The 21,947-nt window shown below is 34.1% G+C and overlaps 1 protein-coding gene across 1 annotated transcript in view; it reads left to right on the top strand.

Moving 5' to 3' along the window:
- LOC146999238 (uncharacterized) overlaps positions 1-20,882 on the top strand; it is a 193,322-nt gene extending 172,440 nt beyond the window's left edge. The window contains exons 7-8 of the mRNA XM_085820382.1: positions 9,563-9,733; positions 19,984-20,882. Coding sequence (XP_085676508.1) covers positions 9,563-9,733; positions 19,984-20,327 — 515 coding nt within the window. The 3' untranslated portion in view covers positions 20,328-20,882. The remainder of the gene's footprint in view (positions 1-9,562; positions 9,734-19,983) is intronic.
- The last annotated feature ends 1,065 nt before the right edge of the window (positions 20,883-21,947 follow it).

The following is a 21,947-nucleotide window of genomic DNA, read 5'->3' as shown; positions in this document are numbered from 1 at the left end:
CTAACTACGCAGTAAAATTTCTTCAAGTTATAATGCAAAGAACTAACGCCAAACCGTTGCAACTTTCTTTCACCGAGTCATCTTATTACAATAATAGAGCAGTCTTATTACAATAATGGCGCAGCCGGATCCGAGCTTGCTCAAAATGATCCCTGCTTGACTGAACATTGGTTACGGAATTAAGCTGCAGGTTAAAAATGTTAAAATGTCTAGTAATATCATAGAAGAAAAGGAAAACAGAAAAATATCGTTTTCCCTGACTTTCTAGTGATTAAACTTGCAATCTACCTCTGCTTTATAACTAGTGATCAAAAGTTGGAAGTAAAAAGAAAATATCCAGCTTAAATCCTATGTGATTCCAGAAAACGTCCATGCATGATAGATCCGGTGATCTGGCAAGCCAATGTATTAGACCACCACGACCTGTCCACCGCTGTCCAACGGTTACGTCGAGGTGTCGGCAGACGTCAATCGTGTAATGTGGATGAGCCCCGTCATGCTGGAACTACGTGGACCTACACCGTACCTATCATGCATGGACTTCTTTTTCTGGGGTCACATGAAGAGCTTGGTGTACGACAAGCCCGTTCGTTCAGTTGAAGACCTCGTCGCTCTAATATCTGTAGCTGCTGGGAGGGTACGTGACATGCCAGGAATCTTCTAGAACGTACGGAATTCCATGCAGCGCCGCTGTTAAGCCTGACAGACGACTTTTGGTCGTAATTTCGAACGCCTTTCAGTAAAATTCAATTTTCAATTAAATTCTGTCCTATTAATGTGCTGCTCTTACTGTTCTTTTTTTCTGTTTCTCTGCACTATAGCTCGCAACTACGGTATTTGCGACCCTGCATTCCTATGTGATTCCGAATCGTCTCTGTACCCCCTACACAGCCTGCAAGTTTGTCGGTCTAGTAGCGAATCGCCCTGTATGCCAAACTTGAACCATTTTTAATTAAATACGCTGTTCTTTTATATAGTTTTAAAATTGTTTAGAGTAAGTTAAAAAAAAAAAAACAATTAAAGTATGTCATTCTATTTAGTTACCTATTCCCTTAGATTATTAACCCAAAAGATAAATTTCTTGCCTTTAGAAAAATGTTACTGCGATCGAAATGAGCTGATTACGAAAGTATGTTTTTTCACTGAAAATATCAAGTTGGCGAATATATCTTTCTGAACAAAATGGATTGCTCAGCAAGGGGGGGGCAAAGGGTGAGCATCCAGTGAGAGCCAAACTGATGTTAAAAATTTTAGAATGAAATGTTTTCCTTTCTTGTAAAAAAATATATATATTATTCTCTACACGCAACAATAGAAACGAAAAGTTAAAAATCAGGAGGTTTACTCTTTGCTTTTTTAATAGTTTATGTTGCAATTTTCCGCTTACTTTATTTCTGAAAAAAATATTTATTCTAATTTTTTGTTGTATTTTAAATATTTTTTACTAATTTTTTGTTGTATTTTAAATATTTTTTACACATTTCTTTCCCGTGGTTTGTGCAGTATATAAATTTTATTCAGAAATAAATTATTATTAACATTGTTATGACACAAAATAAAATTCAAATAATTTCTTGATAAAAATCATGCAAGAATCAAATTTTTCATAGATGGCATCCAAAAAAAAATCCAGTGGAATGGAACATTAATCTGTCGCGTAAAATAAAAGCAATGTTAAATAGATCTTTGAACTTTGTTTTGGTTATTAGTTTTATATATTCATATCCTTGTTAAAATATGAATCTATTGAAGTCCATCCGACACCATTTGAAAGAGACTGTCAGTAATATTTTCAGTAACCTATTTATGTCATGTTTCTAAATTTAAAACTTTCTTTTTTTTTTATTTGCAAACATTTTAATTTTAAAGGCTATAATTATTGAAGATTTGCAAAGTTAATTAAAAAAATAAAAGTTAATTAAAAAAATATCAATGTATATAGATACTGCACAGTATCTATATACATTGAAGTAAACTATTTTCGAAGTCAACGCAGATGATTTCAAAAGCATCAAAGATAAAAATTTACTGCTTTTGGGGCCATTTCGACATTACTTTATCACTAACGTCTGCTCAGAACAGGAAATGAAAATATTAATAGGAACAGTATGGAAATGTGATAAGTAGCTGTTAACGTAAAAAATCCGAAAGCTTATGAGATAAAGTGCCGATTACCGACCAGCTCTTGTGTGTTTACCCTAGTCACTTAAAGAAACCGCTTTGAATGCATGATTGATTTCTTTCTTCTAAAAACAAGTAATGTTTATGATACAATGGATAAGAACCGGAAATATTATAATTCTTTTTGGGATATAAAACACACATAAAGAACGTTTCATTTGACAGCGAAATTAAATAAACTTGATAGTCGCTGTATACTGCACATCTGATAGTCTCTGTTCGGTCAGGCTGCTGTTATAATTATTAGAATACATGTTTATTTAATTCTCTGAAGTATTAACTATTTTCAATGGCAATCGCCTGCAGAATGGGAACGTCGAGAATGGGTTCACTGTATTTTGCTTTTGAATAAGAAAACATATTTTAAGCAACTTTTAAACCAAACCAGACTTTACATGTTAAAATTAAACCGGAGATAACATTTCTCCGGTTTAATTTTAACATGTAAAGTCTGGCGCCGGTCCCTGGGGACCGGCAGTGAATTTTCCGTGTGGTCGGCGCCGGTTCCTGGGTACCGGCATTGAACTTTCCGTGTGGTCGGCGTCTGTCTCTGGGGGTTGGCAGCCAGACGGCTGAGCTTTCAAAACGAGCAAATATCTTGCAAAGAAACTTGTCTTTCTACAGTGTTTAGCCATGTTTCATAATACAGAAAATGGAGAAAATTAAGTTCTGAACTCCAAAATTAAATACCAGCTTCTGCCACAACATTGGTTTAGCAATGGCCCAATGATGATGACTGCCTATCGGGATGTTTCAACTCAGATTCGAATCCGGTTAATAAGCTGGCTAAGTGGATATTTTTGTGATTTTCCTCTTGGGTGATACAAATACGAGCCAGACCTTCTTGGAAAGTTCTCTGTAAAGGCTCCTTTAGGCACACAGTTTTCGTGTGTTTCACCTTTTTCAAATAAATAAACATCATCCATAGTTTAATCCACTTTGGAGAATTGCTTTTAATCCAATTCCTGGTTCGGCTGAATAGCTTTTGAATGAGAAAACCGTCAAGCTGTGGTTCTCCAGAGAATATTTCCGAGCATATTTTTCTAATGCTTAAACCTATTGTTACGTGGTATGGGTTCGTAATGGATTGAATGCTCAGCTTGATGAAATTTGCTTCCCCAAAAACACATTACAGTTCTGGAACTTTTCCCACAAAAGTACTCTTCCAGCTCTTCTCAGTATGTCAGAGCAAAATTATGAGTTACCACCTCAAACTACTGAGAACATAGAACAATACAAAAAAAAAAAAAAAAAAACCTCAAGTGCCTAAACTCGCACAATGATCTCTCAATACTCTCAGCGGGGCTCTCTTAGGTCTTTTAAAGCTTTCCTTGTCCGCCGAAAAATTTCCAGTAACTTTGATTTCTCGAAATTTCTTCAAGGCGTATACAGTTGCCGCTATATAGGGCAGGATATAATTATAGTTAAATAGGGGACAGGGCCGTTCCTAGCAGGGGTGCAGCGCGTATAAGTACGCGAGCGGACAAAATCAGGAGCGGCCGGACTCTCGCGATAGCACGCCTAAATATTTTAAATTCATTGTAAGTACTTAGTGGGTATGAAATAAAAATTTTATTAACCATTGAGCATTTTTTTTTAATTTGGGGCGGAAATCTTAGGAAAGTACGCGTGCAGCCAATGGCCCCCCTGATAGGGGATGATGTGATGATACAACCAGACACCTCTATAATGGTGACAGTTAAATAGGGATTGGGCCAGTTAAGGATCGAAAGAAAATGTCTTCTAATGGTCGCCAAGTTTGGCGACTTTGGGAAACTACAAAAATTATTCGCCAAAGGCATTGCTAGCTTGGCGCTATCTCGGTAATATGGCGACTTTGCCATTTACCTCAATGTTAGATGGACTTAACCTGTAATTTTATTCTTCCGGCAATGCTTCTGATTTCTGAGACCTTTCATGTTACATTATACAACAGATCCTACAATTCACGTATAAATTTCATTAAAATTATTAGCTTTTCTTCTCCCTCACAAAGAGGCTGCGAGCAGTTTGCGTTGCAAAGAAGAAGCCGCAGATGCTATTCGAGATGGAACTGCGAAAATTCTTCTATGGGGGACATCTGGATATCGTTCTTTTTGTTCGAGTCACTTTGATACTATTGTTATTATTCTGGCATGCAGCAGGGAATTCCTATCCCTGCTCTTTCCAGATTCCTGAGTGAATCCCGAATTGGGCCTGACATCTAAGAAAGTCCGTAAATAGTATTCTCCAGACGAGGTATAAGCTGAGGTAGGAAAAATTTTGAAGCCTTTTGCTTCCTGAGAGAAAATGTCAAGACTAGATGGAGCTGTAAAAGAAGCTGTGGTCAGGCATTGTTTAGCTGGTCACGTAGCCTAAAGCAGCGAATCTAATGTCACGAGGGGCGTGGTTTACCAACTATTGCACTAATTGAAAAGATATATGCACATAATTCAAAATAATTATATGAAATATTCAGAAATTGCTATGTACACTATTTACATGGTAAAGAAATGTTCTTTTAAGAACAGCAATGAAATGGCTGTTACTTTTCAGGCTAGTGGGGGCCGGAGATTGCCTGACTGAGCGGTGGCATGTAAAGTCCAATATGTCAAAAATCACAATAAAAAGTTTTAAAATTACTTGGTATTTCCAAAGTCAAGAGAATGACCCTTTTAAATGTTAGAAAATATGCGAACTATTCATCTAAAATACTGTCGAGTCACTAATGAGTATGTCTGTCTTTTAAACTCGAAGGACTATTTTGTAAAGCTGTCCCCCCTCCCAAAAACCCATCCTGGAAAGCCAAACTTTTATGTTAGTCAAAGCTGCATGAGATAATTTAGGCATACTCAAGAGCCACAAAATATGTTACTAATAATAAGCTAAATGTTACTAAATGGAATGCACTTTGTGGCACCAAAAAAATTCTAGCGAAGCATTTTAATTTTACAAATTGCTTCAGATTCTCACAGCGTTATTCATTAATTATTAAAACAAGTAATAAAAATCAGGCATGCATACAAAACTGCTCCTGAAATCAAGTATTAAGAAATTTTTTACTTACAAAAGCTCTGTTTCCAGTATGTCTATGGAATAAAGAACGTAATTTTAATTCTTTTTCTAAATGGATTGCCTTTCAGTATTGCAGCTTACATGTGCTGGAAGATCTGCATTTCTTCTTCATGAAATAAATTTTAAAAACTAAAGTACGATTCAAGTTACAAACGCTTTATTTTGTGGATCTTTTTGATGATTGAATTAATGTCCGATGTGAAAAAAACGAAACATGAATTTTTGCTAATGCAGTTGGTATAAAATCTTTTAAGAATGTAAAATGAACGAAAAAAATCAAATAATTTATTAGTTATGATATGTATATATCCATACATGATATCTGTGTTACTTAAGATAGAAATAAATTATATTTATACAAGAATTACAAGAATAAAACCAGGGTCTTCCACAAAGTAAATGATGATAAAAGAAAATAATAATAATAAACTTGTAATCTGGAAACTCAAGATTCCAGCCTAATGCTTTAACATTTTAAAATCCTAAAACTATAAAATATTATAAAAGATTTTACTGCTTAACATAAGATCTTAATTTTTTAATAGTTTCATATTTTTCTCTATATATCACTATATGTTCAAAAACGACAGATATACTCCAATAGACGAATAATTACTTGTCTTATTTTTTAAACAATAAAATTAATACCTATTACAGTCAAATGAAAGAATAAATCTGTGATATTAAATCAAATTAAAACTTAATTAAAAATCATTTTGGAAAGCGCCATTGTCTATATCTGTCTTTATTTGTTGAATGTGAATTAAATATAAATAAATAGGATAGTAGGAAAGTGTGAAAACTTCGCGTCCGTAAGAAAACTGAAGAAATTAGACATTTACAATTGTCTAGTTCGTACGAATAGCTTATTCATCTTTGGAACCTTATACGTGTTATCAGAGCAGGTTGACCCAAAATCTTTTAGATTCTGACGTTGACGTCACAACAACTATCAACGGATTGTAAAAGATCTCGCATTGCGGTAGCGGCAATGGAGTTGTGTACGGAGACAACGCTGTCATGCCGTTGTGTCTGAAGTAAACAACTTGCGAAGTGACTATAATAAATTCTACCAAAAGAAAGTTGCGTTTTCAGTGGTTATTTTTGTAACAATATTGGCAGATGAATTAGACATTTAGCGTTGTATGTTTTTTTTTTTTTTTTTTTTCAAAATCGATCGATTGCTGAGTTGGAATTTCAGTGCATGCAAAATTTAAAATTGTAAAGTAGAGAAGTACTGCTTAGGGATATGTTCAGCCTATTTTTATTAACATTTACGTGTGTGTGTTACATACAGAAGAGATTTGACCTAGACTAGATCAGAATTACAGTTTCAATAATAGAAATTCATTATCTAATCTCAAGTTTGGGAATTTGTCAGACGGACGGGAGATTAAAATCAGTTTGTTGTTATTACTAGTAAATTCAAATAACTTATCCGTGGCAGGGGGTCGTTTCCGCTCCTTCACTAATTGCTAAATCTACTGATAAGCTAATACAGGTACAGAACACTCGCGGGAACTGATAGAGCTAACAGCCTTTCTTACTATTATAATCTATCCAGTGGTATCTCATAATACCCAATGATGCATTTTCTTAAAACATATTTTATTAAATTAAATAACTTATAATGCAGATAAAAAGACATTCCAGTTATTAAATGGAAATAAAAACTGAAGTAAATGGATTATTTGAATAGCTAAAGCATACTAGGGCTAACCAACCAAGCAGGACAGTACTTAGCGACGCTGACTGCCGTACCTAAGGGTCCGAGTTCGAATCCCGGAGAAGGCATGGGTATATGTAAATGTATAGTGTCTGTGCGAAATGGGCGGCAAGCCGAAAGTCCTCTCGAGAGGTTGCTGGAAAGGAAAGAGGGGTGGGAGACTCTCGGACCCGTCCTTCGGATTGCTTTCCTTCAAAATTGGAGGCAGAACTGAAAAATGTCGTTCTGTCGCCTGTGTGGTGCCCAAGGCCAACGACATGCGCAATCTTGACTTTTGTCATGATGAATTTCGTGGGCTTGATCTGATTCAGACAAGCGAGATTAGCAATAACAACAACATACTAGAGCTATCTGTCTAGAGAGCGGAGTACCTTCGTGGAGGATTTTCTGAGGGAATCTGACTCGTATTTCGATTACATATGGGAAAATCCACAGAAAAGCCGGTTACATGGATCCGAACTTTAATCTAGCTAACGGTATTCAGCGGTCTTATTCACTCAAATATTGATCAAGAGTAAGAAAGGTAACAGAACTACAGATCACATTTTTATCACTATGGCACGTGTCTGCCGCCATCAACGATAAGAAAACAAAAAACTGCTTGTGTAAGTTAAGCATGCCTTCGAGGAGGACTTTTTTAGATAAACTGCTCATAATCACATCTAGAAAATCTCAAAAACATTCAAGCAACGCGCACATTTCCCGTCATTTAAGACTGCGACCATCTATTCCATGGTATATTCAACAGTCTTATCTACACGATCAGTGTCTCCGTCAATGCAGAAGTGTTTTGTTATATATATCTTAGATCATCACGGTGTTCTAGATATTTATATATTAAAATATTGGCCATTATCGTCCATAAATAACAAGACAGATCCATACGCATTTCTGAGTCCAACATAGATTCGAAACGCTCCATTTCATGCTGTTCGAAAGAATATTTCGCGGTCCTAACTCTCTCCAGATGTAAACGCGTTTAGAATCAAATGTTGAACTAAGCCTCGATTCATCGGTTAAAAGAAGATGGAACTATTCCTATTTACTTCAGTTTGATGTTTTCGTTTGCACCAGTTAAAACGGTGCAAAAATATTTTTGTATCAATTAATTTTTGCACCAAATATTCATCTTTTGTTTGTGAAAACAATGACCCCTGGTTTTCTAACCCGAAACATTTCTAGCATGAACCCATGGTTTTCTAATATTTCGAGTATGAATGAACATGTACCCCTGGTTTTCTAGCATAAATACCTTTGTATACAGTTTGCCGCGATACAACAGTTCCAGTGACGGCTGCAAATTCTGAACTACTTCCAAGCAATAAACTTCTTGCTACGATGGAAAGTTATCGCCAGATATAGATCTTGAGAAGCAGTTGTTATTCTTAAAATTAGGCAATACCTTTTATTTGGCATATATTTTAATCAAGACTCTGTCCATGTCGAGGGCAACAGGTGCAAGTCCCGCCTAATGAAGAGAAAAGGATGGCATTCATTTGTTATTCGTTTACGACCTTGTATAGGCTTCCTTACAACAATTATAGAGTTCTGAAATTGTTTCTGTGATAGAGAGACTGTTTTCTTGAAATTTTCATAGAATTCACTGCTTCCATAATTTTCTGCCCTGCATCTAAAAGGCCGGTGATTCGCCACTTCACATATTCTTCCAAATGATACTTCGGAGCAATAACAAACTGTTTTGAGCTCTTAAACATTGAAATCAAACGCTGTATGGCAGAAATTTAGTCAAGTATTCACTTTGTGCAAAGCGCTTGATTCACCATCTGATGATAAACCGCAGAGAGTAGCCTAAAAAGGCGGAAGCGTGCTAGTCAGAATATCTGGTATCTCTCTCCCTAAGACAGTAGAATTTCGAGGTTAAATACCGCTCTTCCTCATTAGCATTCAGACGTGATTCTAAAACTGCGTTCTGGCCGGAAGTGGCAAGTTGAAATTAAGAAGCGATAGGAAAGGAAGTTTAACTCAAAATTTAACTGTCAATAAAATTAACATAATCCTTACATAGTGCCTCCATAATAAAGAGACCACCACATCTGGCCTTAGGAGTGGCCGATGCCGACATTGGCGAGTGGCCGATTCAAGTTCCAAGTTGGCAAGTTCCCGCTATTGGAGGAAAAAATAATAAACCGCATTGATTTGCATATCAGAAAGAGTCTGAAAATTTTTCACTGGATAATGCTAATTAGGCTTGTATTTCACACACTCCCTGCAAAAATGGATTACATTAGTTGGATATTTCAAGGAATATGATTATTTTTGGGTACGCAAAAATAAATCTGGACATAAATATAGTATGGTTTGTGCCAGTTTTCATGGTTGTGGCAGATCCAAACTTTTCTGCTCTAACAGTCTTTGCTCAAAATGTGACATAACACCGAATGGACGAAAGACGTTTTAATAGCATTTGAACTACAGTTACGAAACATGCTGTCTTCAATGATGTCACCTGATAAATTCTTTAGCCCTAGAAGGTATACTAACATCTACTCATTTACCTATCCACTTAAACGTCTAAACATAGAAATCATAAAAAGATGTGGCATTACGAAATACTTTTAGAAATAATTCTTTCTCTTACAGGTAACAAAAACCTCTATCTGCTCACTCATCAAGATCTGTACGAATTAAGAATTGATCTTCGGGATTTCGAGGAAGGCAGAGCTTTCGCCAAATACGGTGGATTTGCTGTAGGGAGCGAGAGAGAAAAATATATGCTGAAACTTTTAGGTCCTTTGACAGGTGGAGATGCAGGTAAGGATGTCCATGAAATGAGACAAATAAGTTGAACATTATATATTCTTTCATGAAGCAGTTTTCTCCTCTTAACTGTATTTGCATTGGTGCATAATCCAAAGAAGCGCTGTAAATTTACTACCATATACCTCTTTAACAAAGTTCTTAAATGTATTAGGATTTCCAGTACGCACTCAAATGCCCACGGTAAGTAAGCAATAGTGAGATTTTGGTAGCGCAAGGTGATATTGTGCCATACAAACCTACAGTTGAAATTTAAATAATCTGTTTAAACCTTTCAAGAAGGAAAAATAGAATTTGTATTTAAAAGATTGTAGAATTTCACTTACTTTGGGAGCATAAACTGATTCTAAGTTCTTAATAGACATAAAGCGAATTATCCTGTGAATTATTGTAACTGCAGAAATTTAAAAGGTTTAAATAACTTTTTTTTATTAAAACTGAACTTTGAACATAAACGCTCTTCTTGTGCCATTGGTGGCGATGTAAGAAAAGCACAGTCAAATTCAAATTTAAAATATACACTAGTAGTAACAGACTGCACAATTAAATTTAAAAACACACAGTCGAATAAATTATTAACTTACCAAAGCTGCAGGAACTATTGAAAAGTTCTCTGGAGATCCCAGCACTTATTTAGAATTTATTAACTGTTTCAAGAATGCTGTGGATAACAATGATTCTTTGTCAAAAATAAGTAAATTTCAATACCTGAAATCTCTTTTGACAGGTACTGCATATAATGTTGTATCAGGGTTCGATCTCACTGATGAAAATTATGATGAATGCCTAAAATTGTTAAACGAAAGGTATGGTAGGCGGGATACAATCATAAATTGTCATATAAATAAAAATTTGAACTTAGAGCCAGTAAAATCATCAAATAATATAAGGAGACTTAAAAATCTGTATGATAAATGTGAAATACATATCAGAAATCTTAAGTCAATGGGGATAACGACAGGTTCATATGGGCATCTACTTTTGCCTATACTGTTAAAATTGTTACCAGAAAACATGGTTCTAGAATTTCATAAGAAAAATAAATACAGAAAATGAGTACAAGGTCAATGACCTATTAGAATTTATAAGAGAAGATTTACGTGCCCGTGAGGCCACATTATTAGTAAATAATTCTTCTAGTAATAAAATACATGACACTTATACTAATTTTAATTCCAAACAAAAATGTAATCATAACGTTTCTTCTAAGAAAAGTGTTCCTTCGGCTGCTGCCTTGAACACTTCTATAAAAATATTTTGTGTATTTTGTAACTCTTCAGATCATACACGCTTGGGTTGTAAAAGGTATACAGACCAGGAGAAACGTTTCAAGTTAAAAAAGGGAGGACGCTGTTACAAGTGTTTTTTAAAATCACACCTGTCTTCTAACTGTAAAAGTAAATTAACCCCATGTTCGAAATGTGGTAATAAATTTCACAATGAGCTGTTTTGTAATAAATCAGAAAAACATGAAAGTCCTGAAAATATTAACACAGATAAATCCACAACCTTAGTATCTTGCGTTTCTGAACAAAAAAAATAAAACTATTTCTACATTACTCCAAACTTGTATTGTATGTGTCTCTGGTGGTGAAAACAGAATCCATGCAAGGGTTTTGTGTGATAGTGTTTCAGAAAAATGCTTTATAAAAAGAAATTTAGTAAGAAAATTGAATTTAAAGCCTATTAGAAAAGAAAATTTATTAGTATATTCATTTGGCGGACGAAAAGCACAAGAATCATCATTTGACGTAATTTCTCTTGAATTACAAAATGTTTCGCAACCAAGCAATACCATAAATATTGAAGCCTTAGTAGTTGAAAAAATAACTGGTGCTACAGTCAAAATTCCAGACAAAGGTTTGATTCAACGCTTGGAAATGAGAGGATTTAATCCTGCTGATACAGGGCATGAACGGGAAATAGCTATTTTACTAGGGTCAGACATTTTATGGCAAATTCAATTAGGTATTGTAGGAAAAATTGGAAAGCATTTATACATTGCAGAAACTATTTTCGGACATACTATTCAGGGGCAGATAGAATCAAAAGATAGAAGAATAAATTGTTGTAGTGTATCAGTTGAGAGTGAAAATGATGAACTAAAGAAATTTTGAGATTTAGAAGTCATGGGTATTGTTGAGAATAACGAAAAGAATTCTAGTGATTTAGAAATCATAAATGACTTTCAAAATAATTTGAAATTTAAAAATGGTCGTTATGAGGCAAAGTTACTATGGAGCAAATCTCGCGATTTATTGAGAAATAATCTTGAAGTGGCTAAAAGAAGATTCGCTGGTCTAGAAAATAAATTTAAGTGTAATGAAATGTTATTTGAAGAATACAACAATATTCTCAGGGAACAAGAACATTTAGGAATTGTAGAAGTATGCCCCGAAAACAGCTCGACACTTAATTCTTATTATATGCCTCACCATCCTGTAATTAGAGACGACAAAACAACAAGAAAAGTACGCATCGTTTACGATGCTTCTTCAAAATCAAATGATGCTCTTTCTCTCAATGATTGTCTTCACCCAGGGCCAAATCTAAATCCAAATGTTTTGGACGTGATTTTGAAATTCCGCGAAAATAGGATCGCCTTTTCGGCAGATATCGAAAAGGCATTCCTTCAAATATCAATCGCAGAAGAAGACAGAGATTATCTGAGATTTCTTTATTTTAAAAACATTGATAGAAAAGAGAGTGTAATTTCTTACAAAATGACAAGGGCAACCTTTGGTGTAACTTGTAGTCCTTTCATCCTTGCCTGCACAATAAAACATCAGATTGACAAGTACAAGAATTCTAACTTTAAGACTTGAAATGTTTAACTCAAATCTTTACGTGCATGACCTATTTTCTGGAGCGACAACTGTTGAAGAAGCGCTTAATCTATCAAATGAATCTGTTAAAATTCTTGCTGATGGAGGTCTAAATCTAAGAAAATTCGAAACCAATTCCCTAGAGCTTAAGCAGAAATGGCTTGAGGAAAAGTTAATCTCTCTCAATAGTGGCACTCCATGTACATCCTTAAAGGTACTAAATTTAATATGGAATAATGATGAAGATGTCTTAGGACTAGAATTAACACCCTTACTGTCCTGTATAAACACTGACTGTACCAAACGTAATGTATTAAAAATAGCAGCCAAAATCTTTGACCCATCTGGATTTATTGCACCCTTTGTAATTCGAATTAAATGTTTATTGCAACAGCTATGGCTTCAACGGGTACCTTGGGATGAGGTCTTTTCTGGAGAACTTGAAAATGACTGGAAAATATGGCTCTCTGAAATAAAAGAGCTTAAAATGTTGAAAATTCCCAGATATTATTTTCATGTACCAAATTTAGACAGGGACACTGTTCAGTTACACATTTTTAGCGACGCTAATCCGAATGCGTATGGCTCAGTCGCATACTTGAGATACAGAACTGATGAAGATAAATTTGAAACTACATTGGTTTTGGCAAAATCACGTGTTGCACCATTAAAGAAATTAACGCTTCCCCGCCTTGAATTGATGCGAGCACTGGTGGGTGCCTGGGTTGCCAACTACCTGAAAAATATTTTACAAATTTCAAATGTCATTTTATGGTCAGATTCGGAAATAGTTCTACATTGGATTAAAAGTACAGCTAAAAGATGGAAACCTTTCATTGCTAATAGAATTTCAGAAATACATGAAATTTCAGATCCTTGTTCATGGAGACATTGTGAAAAAGAACTCAACCCTGCAGATCTAATATCAAAAGGTTGTTCTGCAAAAGAACTGATAAATTCTTCGAAATGGTGGTATGGCCCTGCATTTCTTTCGTTACCTGAAAGTCAATGGCCAAAACCCAAACTATCAACGTCAAAATTACATGATGTATCAGAAGAATCTCGAAAATCGGAAGCTATCCTAGCGTGTTTGATCAAAACAGACAAAACTGAAAAGGTTCCACTCATGAATTTGACGAAATTTAGTTCCTTGAAAAAACTTTATCGTGTGACTGCTTGGATTTTCAGATTTATATCAAATTTAAAAGTAGAAAGGGAAAATAGAAATTTTGCGGATAGAGTTTATGAATCTCCGCCTTTCGCAATTTGTGGACTCGATTTTGCAGGTCCTTTGTATGTAAAAGAAAATGACAGCAAATACTACATTTTATTGTTTACTTGCGCCACTACAAGAGCTATTCACCTGGAGCTCGTAAAATTCATGAGCACTGAAGAATTTTTACTTGCGTTCCGCAAGTTCGTATCCCGAAGAGGTTTGTGTTCCATTGTGTACTCGGACAATGCTAGAACATTTAAAAGAGCCGAACTTGAATTAAAGCAAATGTGGAAAGTGATTAACCACCCTGAAGTTAAAAAATTTTATGCTTCGCATGGAATCACATGGAAATACATTGTGGAACGTGCTGCCTGGTGGGGCGGTTTTTATGAACGTTTAGTTCGCAGTGTAAAAACTAGTTGAAGAAAGAACATTGGGAAATCATCTTTGACTCAAAGTGAATTAGAAACGCTTTTGCTTGAAATAGAAGCGATGATAAACGAAAAAAACTGAATAGATAAATGATAAATCCATTAACATATGTCTTTTCTGATCTTGAAGAGCCCTCCGCACTTACTCCAACTCACCTGTTGATTGGTAAACGACTCTTGAGTTTGCCAGCTGTAAGGAGGAATGACTTGAATTTACCAGGTTCCAGAGAAGTAATGTTAAAACGTTTCCGTACACGAGAAAATCTAATAAATCACTTTTGGAACAGATGGAAAAAAGAATATCTCCTGTGCTTGAGATCTGCTCATTATAACCGGTCAAAAGAAACCATCAGCATTCAAAGTAAATGATATAGTGCTTGTTCATGATGAAAACTTACCTAGAAGCTGGTGGAAATTAGGAAGAATAACCAAAACTTTTATTGGTAGAGATGGAATGATCAGATCTTGTGAAGTGAAAATTGGTAATTCGGTAATCAAACGTCCAGTGCAGCATTGATGATATCAATAATTGCAATAATCAGTGACTGGTCAAAAAATAGACTGAATGACTGATAAACTGATAATTTTTTTTTCATAATGTTTTCATTTATTCATTTTATTATTTTTCTTGGTTTAATGATTTGTGGTGATCTTGAGAAATGTTAATTTAAATGTTTTGTTTTTTCTGTAGTTTCAAAAAAAAATTTCTTGGTGTTAAGAAATTATTGATATAATGTGACCTGTATATGTAAGTAATTTTTATTTGTTTCTTATTGTTATAGTAATATTGTAATAGTTAGTTAAATTTATGATGAACGGTGGGGGGGGAGTTTGTTGAAATTATTTCTTTTTCCTTCCGATGGATTCAGTTTTTCTTTTATTTTTTATCGTCTGCCGCCGACTAGGTCACGTGACTGAAGAGAAGCACGGCAGAGAAGGAATGTAATAACTCTTTTAGTTTAGCTTGAGTTCGACGCTTGAAATGATCTGTTCTTGGCCGCATAGCGGTAATCAACAATTATAATAATTGTTCTTGATAACCTAATCTTGTCCCTATGAGGGGGAAATTTATATTATATGTATATTTTGTGCTTTCAATAATGTAAATAATGTATATAAGCTCTTCATTAAATATTTCTGTGTTTCAACTGGAAGTTCTTATTTTCAAGTTGAGTCTTTACGTGAAAATGGTATATTGACTCTTGATTATACTAGTATATTCTTGACTAATTTGATGCTCTCCCAACTCGTGAAAAATAGAATCGTGAATTCGTGATCATAACGTACAAGTTTTATACAGGAACTACGCAACGTAGCCACAACGCGCAACGTGGGAACTACCTACACAACGTAGGCAGAAACATCTGTGTCCTACAAAACCTCTACTTTTAATTTGCATTCTGGTGAGGAAATGCAAAAGAGATACTACAGTAAAGACTAAAATTATAAAAACTGGCTAATTTAAATAATAAATCTTACAAATTAATTCTTCTTCTTTTGCATAATCTTTAATGCTATTTAAGAGAGATGGAAGAGAAATATACTAAAGTTTTTCAGTAATGAAAGAAAAAGTTTTCAAGTTTCAGTAAATATACTATACGTTACGGGTGTTCTCTGTTAGGTTAGAGACCAAAGCACCAGCGAAAAACCTTGAAACTTCGATATACAAACTCAAGCTCTTTCTTTCTTTTTAAACTTTAACCGTAAGTCATCAAAATATATTCTGGCCTTTGTAAAATGTAAATAACAAACTCCATATAACACATGTGCATGCAATGTAATAATTTCAGTTAAGGGTCTTGTATAACAGTCGCTGCAAAATATTAAATTACAGAAACACTTTTTTCTTCTCTCTCTTTGCTGATTTGTCCATTAACGGCAGAGTGAAAAAATCGCTTAACACTAGCTGATCGACCCCCCGCCCCTTTCAAATGGCCTGGCTGCATGAGAATTTTCGCGGTTTTCTCCCTTTGTGACGTAAATATAACTGAAAAAAATAATATATTACACTAAAAAGAGATTCTCCCACGAAGACCATATTGTCCAAGTTTATATAACTTTAATTCATAACACATTTCATACCTAAACATATATTAGACTGAATTATAAGCCAAGTATGGTTAAATAGGTAATCTGAGTAAAAAGAAAGAAAGAATAAAGTAAACCTAGTAAGAAAAAAATATATATACGTTTCATTCAGAATTCTAAAAACGTTTAACATAAACTTTTCTCGCAAGGCCTTCCGGGAAGAAGATATCACACGTTTGCAAACAAACACACGATCGTCAAAGATCACATGATAATTTTATTTTCAACAACAACAAAGTTTCTGTTAAAAGTTTTCCATTGAAGCATTTCTGCTGCAGAAAGGTAGCCCTCGTTTGCTTTGCCTTAATCCAAAAGATCCGGTTTAACTCAATCTTTTCTTATTTATTTTACTTACAGCTAAAAAAAAATTTTTTTTTAAATAAAAGAAAAGAGGAAAAAAAGAAAGAAAGGCTTCAGATTTTAAATTACGTTCGAAGGGGCATTTCTTAACCATTTTGTTTGTTACCTTTATTTATTAAATATCACGTTCTTCGCACTTAAAAAATAGAATTCAGTTCAAGAGCAATATCGCAAATTAGTTTTGAATTGAGCATTTCTTTAGAATTTCCCATACAGAGTCTCGCGCGCTGGAGATAAATATGTTTGTTCTATACAACCTTGCCATTGCTCGCTTTGAAATCCTTGAGTTTGTTAGTAAAAAATTCGTTAAAGTTTTACAAAATATAAAATCGATAATAAAACAAATTCCAAATTTCAAATTTGGTCTTCCACATGCCCATATTCGTAGGAAGATTACGCCATTCAAAATTCGATGGCTCTATGTACCGTTGTTTTATCACAATGCGAAAAATATACATACATTTATGCAGATTTTTCATTATTTAATTTCTTCAAATATAATGCAGACTCTAACATTTGGTGGCAACAGTTTGAAAAGTGAAACGGACATTTATAGTGAACCAACGCAAAATCGCAAAACGAAAAGCCCGTTTGGATTTAAAAAATAAAAGACCATCCGCCCCTCGGAAAAAAAGCAAAAGATATATGTGTTCAAGTGTATTTTTGCTATATATTATTATTATAAGGATAATACGAAAGTTTCAAAGTTTCTGTACAAAATCTTTTAGTTGTGATATATAAACATTATGACATATGAATTATTTCCAACAAGTTTTAAACCAGAGTTGGAGACCTCTATTTTTGCATTTGTAATTATCTCGTTTTTTACGGAGAAAAAAAAAAGCAACGTATTAAACATTATAGCATTGTCCAAAAATCTCACTAATCAAGAAAACTTTAACTACTTTAAATATATATATATATATATATATATATATGCGTGTGTGTGTGTGTGTGTGTGTGTGTGTGTGTGTGTGTGTGTGTAGTATTACAGAAATTTTGTTGTTTTATTTCTAAATTTATCATTATTTCTCTCTCCTTCTTTATATATACATACACAGAGACTGTTCGTACATTTTTTAGACAATTTTGCTTTGCTATAAAAACATCCTCTGGTTGGAATTTTTATTTTACCATAACTATAAACTATATTTTTAAAAGTATAAACTGTCGTCTGCTACTTGAGAGTTCTGTTTTCATGTTGTATGGCGCTTTTAAAGGAGCAGTGGATGGAAAGCTATGTTTGTGTTTTTTGTTGAAGAAAATTATTCGCATCTAGTTATTAAAAAATGCTGTGAAATCCATGGTTTTTCGATATCTAATGCTACGGTAGGTAATATTGTTAACAAAAAAAAAAAAAAAGTTTCTTTCAAGTGTAAAAATTTTTCCAAATACAAATCCAAGGAAATAGACGGAATGTTTCGAATGTTTCATAGGTAGGATATTTAATGTTAAAAGAAAATCAGCCAAGTAAAAGGAGAGCTGCAAAATCATTAAACTGCTCAGTGTCAACTGTGAACAAAGTGATTAATGTTAATTTCAATTTTAAAAAGGCGACAAAACATAATGTGCATTGCATTTCTCCACGACATATCGCTGAACGCAGAACGAGCTGCAGAATTCTTTATGAGAAACATATATCCGGAAAAAAAGTGTAAAAATGTTCTCACAATAGATGAGTCTTGAGTGTATGTAAATGATTGCTATAAAAGAGATACATTTATTATCATCAAAGGAGGAAAAAAAACCTTAAAACTTGGTTCAAAGAATATAAAGAAAGTTTTTCAAAGGGATTCATGTCTGTAGTTAGTTTTCCATATAACGACAAATTAAAAATAAAGATAGTGGGAAAAATATTAAGATCAACTCCATATTATTATTAGGAATATATTTTATATCCCATTTTCAAATAAGAAATAATTTCTATTTACCCACAGTGCCATCAAGCGGTAGAACTGCATCAAGAAAAGGAAGCAGCCGCACCTCAAAACCCACAATTAATTTTCTGGAAAAAATGGAACAAGAAACGGGTATCAAGGTTGTACCCTTCACTCAGATCCCTACTAAATCTCCTGAGGTACCGACTCATAGATTTTTGTGCTTTTGTATTTTTAGAAAGCGCATTGTTCTAACGTCGACCTATAACTCTCCTTTGACTCTGGAAAGCTGTTTAAGAGGAATGGGAAAAAATACTTCTTCCGATACTTCAAAAAAGTTTTATTGTCTTCGAAATTATTGTGTTAAAAAGATAGTGAAAAATAAGAGTTGTCAAACAGAGCATTTAAAACACAAAATTTTAGGTAAAACATTTCTGTATGTACAATGAAATCCGTCTAAAAAATGTGCGAACAACCTCTATGTATATGTAGCAATTAATTCAAAAATAATTCTTTTTTTTTAATTATCCTCTCTGAGGAAAATTGTGTAGGGCAGTTAATTTCTCTCACGTTAATTGGAAGTGAAAAAAATTAAAGCCGGATTATGAAAATATTTCTTCTAAAGTACTATTCAAGTTAAAAAAAAAGTACTATTGATAGGAATAATTAATAAAAACAGGGCCCAGTGGCGCAGTGGCTAGCACATCGCGAAGCAGCTTTACAGGTCCGGCGTCCGATCCCCGGGCTGGGCAAGGTCGACTTAGCCTTTCATCCCTTGATTTCTATCCCTTGGGTCCATAAAATGAGTACCAAGTTCGCTTGGGGACTAAACACTGGAGGTCCTGGGTAAGAACACACTGGGAGTCCCAGGGGTGCGTAAGCATATGCCCTGACCACTTGTTTAGGGCTTATGCACCTCGGGGCCCACGGTTAATCACCCTAATGTTTAATGTTTCTAATAGAACTTTTCAAGCGATTAGTATTTAAAACATTAAACCCTTACGATTAATGAATGTCGAACAATATGTTTCGTTCCTCCCAAAATTATCAGATTCAAACCGCTGTTAATTAATTGTCTTGTATGCAGAATAATATTTCTAATAATCCCATAATGCCATTTTCCTAAGGTAGGATAATCTTTTAAAAAATAATTTCTTTTTGTATTAATTGCTTTTAATTCAATTCTTTGCAGCTCAATTCCTAAGCGTAAGAATTTTTCAGTTAAATGTTTTTCATTTTCTTTTCTTACTAGTTGCTTTTCAGATATATATAGTTATGTAGAAAGATAAGTACCTTAAACTTTCTTATAAGCAATTTGAACTTTCAGCGTTCAGAAGCAGAAGAATTCGAAAATAATAAGCCTTCTCAAAAAAAAAAAAAAAAAGAGTGAAAGGTTTAAAAAAAAAAACGTATAAAAAGACATTCTTCCTTTATTTTGTTTCCGCAGGAGATGGAATGACGTACCACGCTTCGATGCCTTTCTCGACAATCGACGTGGATAACGACCGCTGGGAAGGAGGTCATTGCGCCAAAGATCACACAGGCGGATGGTGGTACAATCAATGTGACGCCAGCAATCTCAACGGAAAATATCTGAACGGCATGAACCCACATGAATACCAAGGCGTCTATTGGCACGAATGGCAAGGTCCAAGCTATTCCCTCATGTTCACCCAGATGATGATTCGTCCGATGGGACATGCATTCTTGGCGACACCAAAGGTTAACATTTCAATTACTGATGATGTCAGGAATGAAATCGAACATGAAGACGCTCAGTCTTGGGTTTAGGATGTAGATAACCCAAAAGAATTACTATCTGTCTATCAATTGAACTATTTCCGCCGCTGTAACCAATTCGAGATAGTAACTATAGTAACAGAACTTATTCATTTTAAGAAGGGGTAGTCAGGTAAAAGTTTTATTGCCACTATGTGTTTGGTGAAAGTTGGAAGTGGGAGGAGATAAAGCAATGTTATAACGCGTATTTTGCTTAAAAATCAAAAGGCATATGTCGTTAACTCGTCATTAAGTGCAGCAAGGTGGCAAATTGAAATGTATATTTTAAACCCCTTCCAGGAAAAGTGGGTTAAGTCTCCCTTCTACGGCAACAGAGAAGCAGCAGACATAGTGTCGGAAACAGTTCTTGCTGTAGACGGATGGTACTACTTATTACGTAAAACAATATTCTTCAGAAAGCACAGAGAATAATGCTTTAGACTCCAGAGGAGTAATATTAGTCTGAATAGAACTAGAACTACAAATGGAAGAATTTCTCATTTCATAACTATTGCGTAAAGTTAGATCAACATTTCTTGTATTATTTGCTATTGCTTGCAGACAATACATGTAATATTCTCTTAATACTCTAATGTAATATACTCTCTCAAAACTAGATCTTTAATATATCACTTTCTCCATTATGCAATGTAAAATGAAATTTAGCATTTTTTTTGGGGGGTGAAGACCTGGCTATTAAATTTAAAATTCAAAATTATATCTCGTAACATCTTTTAATCGATTTATATAGAACATATTTTAACATCTTGTGACAGTCAAACATAAGATCTGACGACACTTTTAAATTAAAAGTTTTGCTTTAAGACTAACTTATGCTTCTGCAAATGTATTTCTTCATTATGAAATTAAGGCAGTTATCCAAAGAGAAGCCATTAACACTTACAGGGCATTTTATAAAGGTTTTTATCTTTGACTGTACTCTATCAGATCCCTGGCATTAGTTGATACATCAGGATTTCCAGTTGACCAATAATTAAGTTTTTCAGCCATTTAAGTTAACCCAATTTTAACCAAACAGTCTGCTGTGGGTGCTTATAAAGCATAATCCTCTTTCTGTTGTGCTGCCAACAATTATTACATTTTGTGTTGTCAAGAATATGAATTCTATTGAGGTATTATATGGCCAACAATATATTTTGTATTGCAAGCAATATGAATCCTAATGAGTGTATAGTACTGGGAACAATAATTAGTTATGTTGCTAACCACATAAGCCCTAATGAAGTGATCTGCTATAAATAATAATTAGTTGTTACATTGCAAAGAATATAAACTCTAATGAGTTGTTTTTTTGCTAACTTTGATTATTTGACATTAACATGTTACTTTGTAGCTAATTAGCTTATATTCTATTTCAAACTTGATTATATTTAGATGTATTGTTATGGATATTAATTTTTACTATCGAATATTGTGTGTAATGTAAACAAAATGTGATCACTTGCCTGAGGCTAGTACCACACTTTGTTGACAGTCCAGTCAACAAAATGTCGCAGTTAATGAAATATATTTAAGATTTAAAATAATCAAGCAGGTCCTTAGAATATTTCATATTCCTTGATATATATATATATATATGTTTTCAGCAAAATCTATGAATTACAATTTCTT

Source organism: Stegodyphus dumicola, chromosome 1 (genome assembly GCF_044657685.1).
Source record: "Stegodyphus dumicola isolate Sdum_Otavi_A_Nest chromosome 1, ASM4465768v1".
NCBI lineage: Eukaryota > Metazoa > Arthropoda > Arachnida > Araneae > Eresidae > Stegodyphus > Stegodyphus dumicola.
This window is presented reverse-complemented; position numbering and strand designations above follow the sequence as displayed.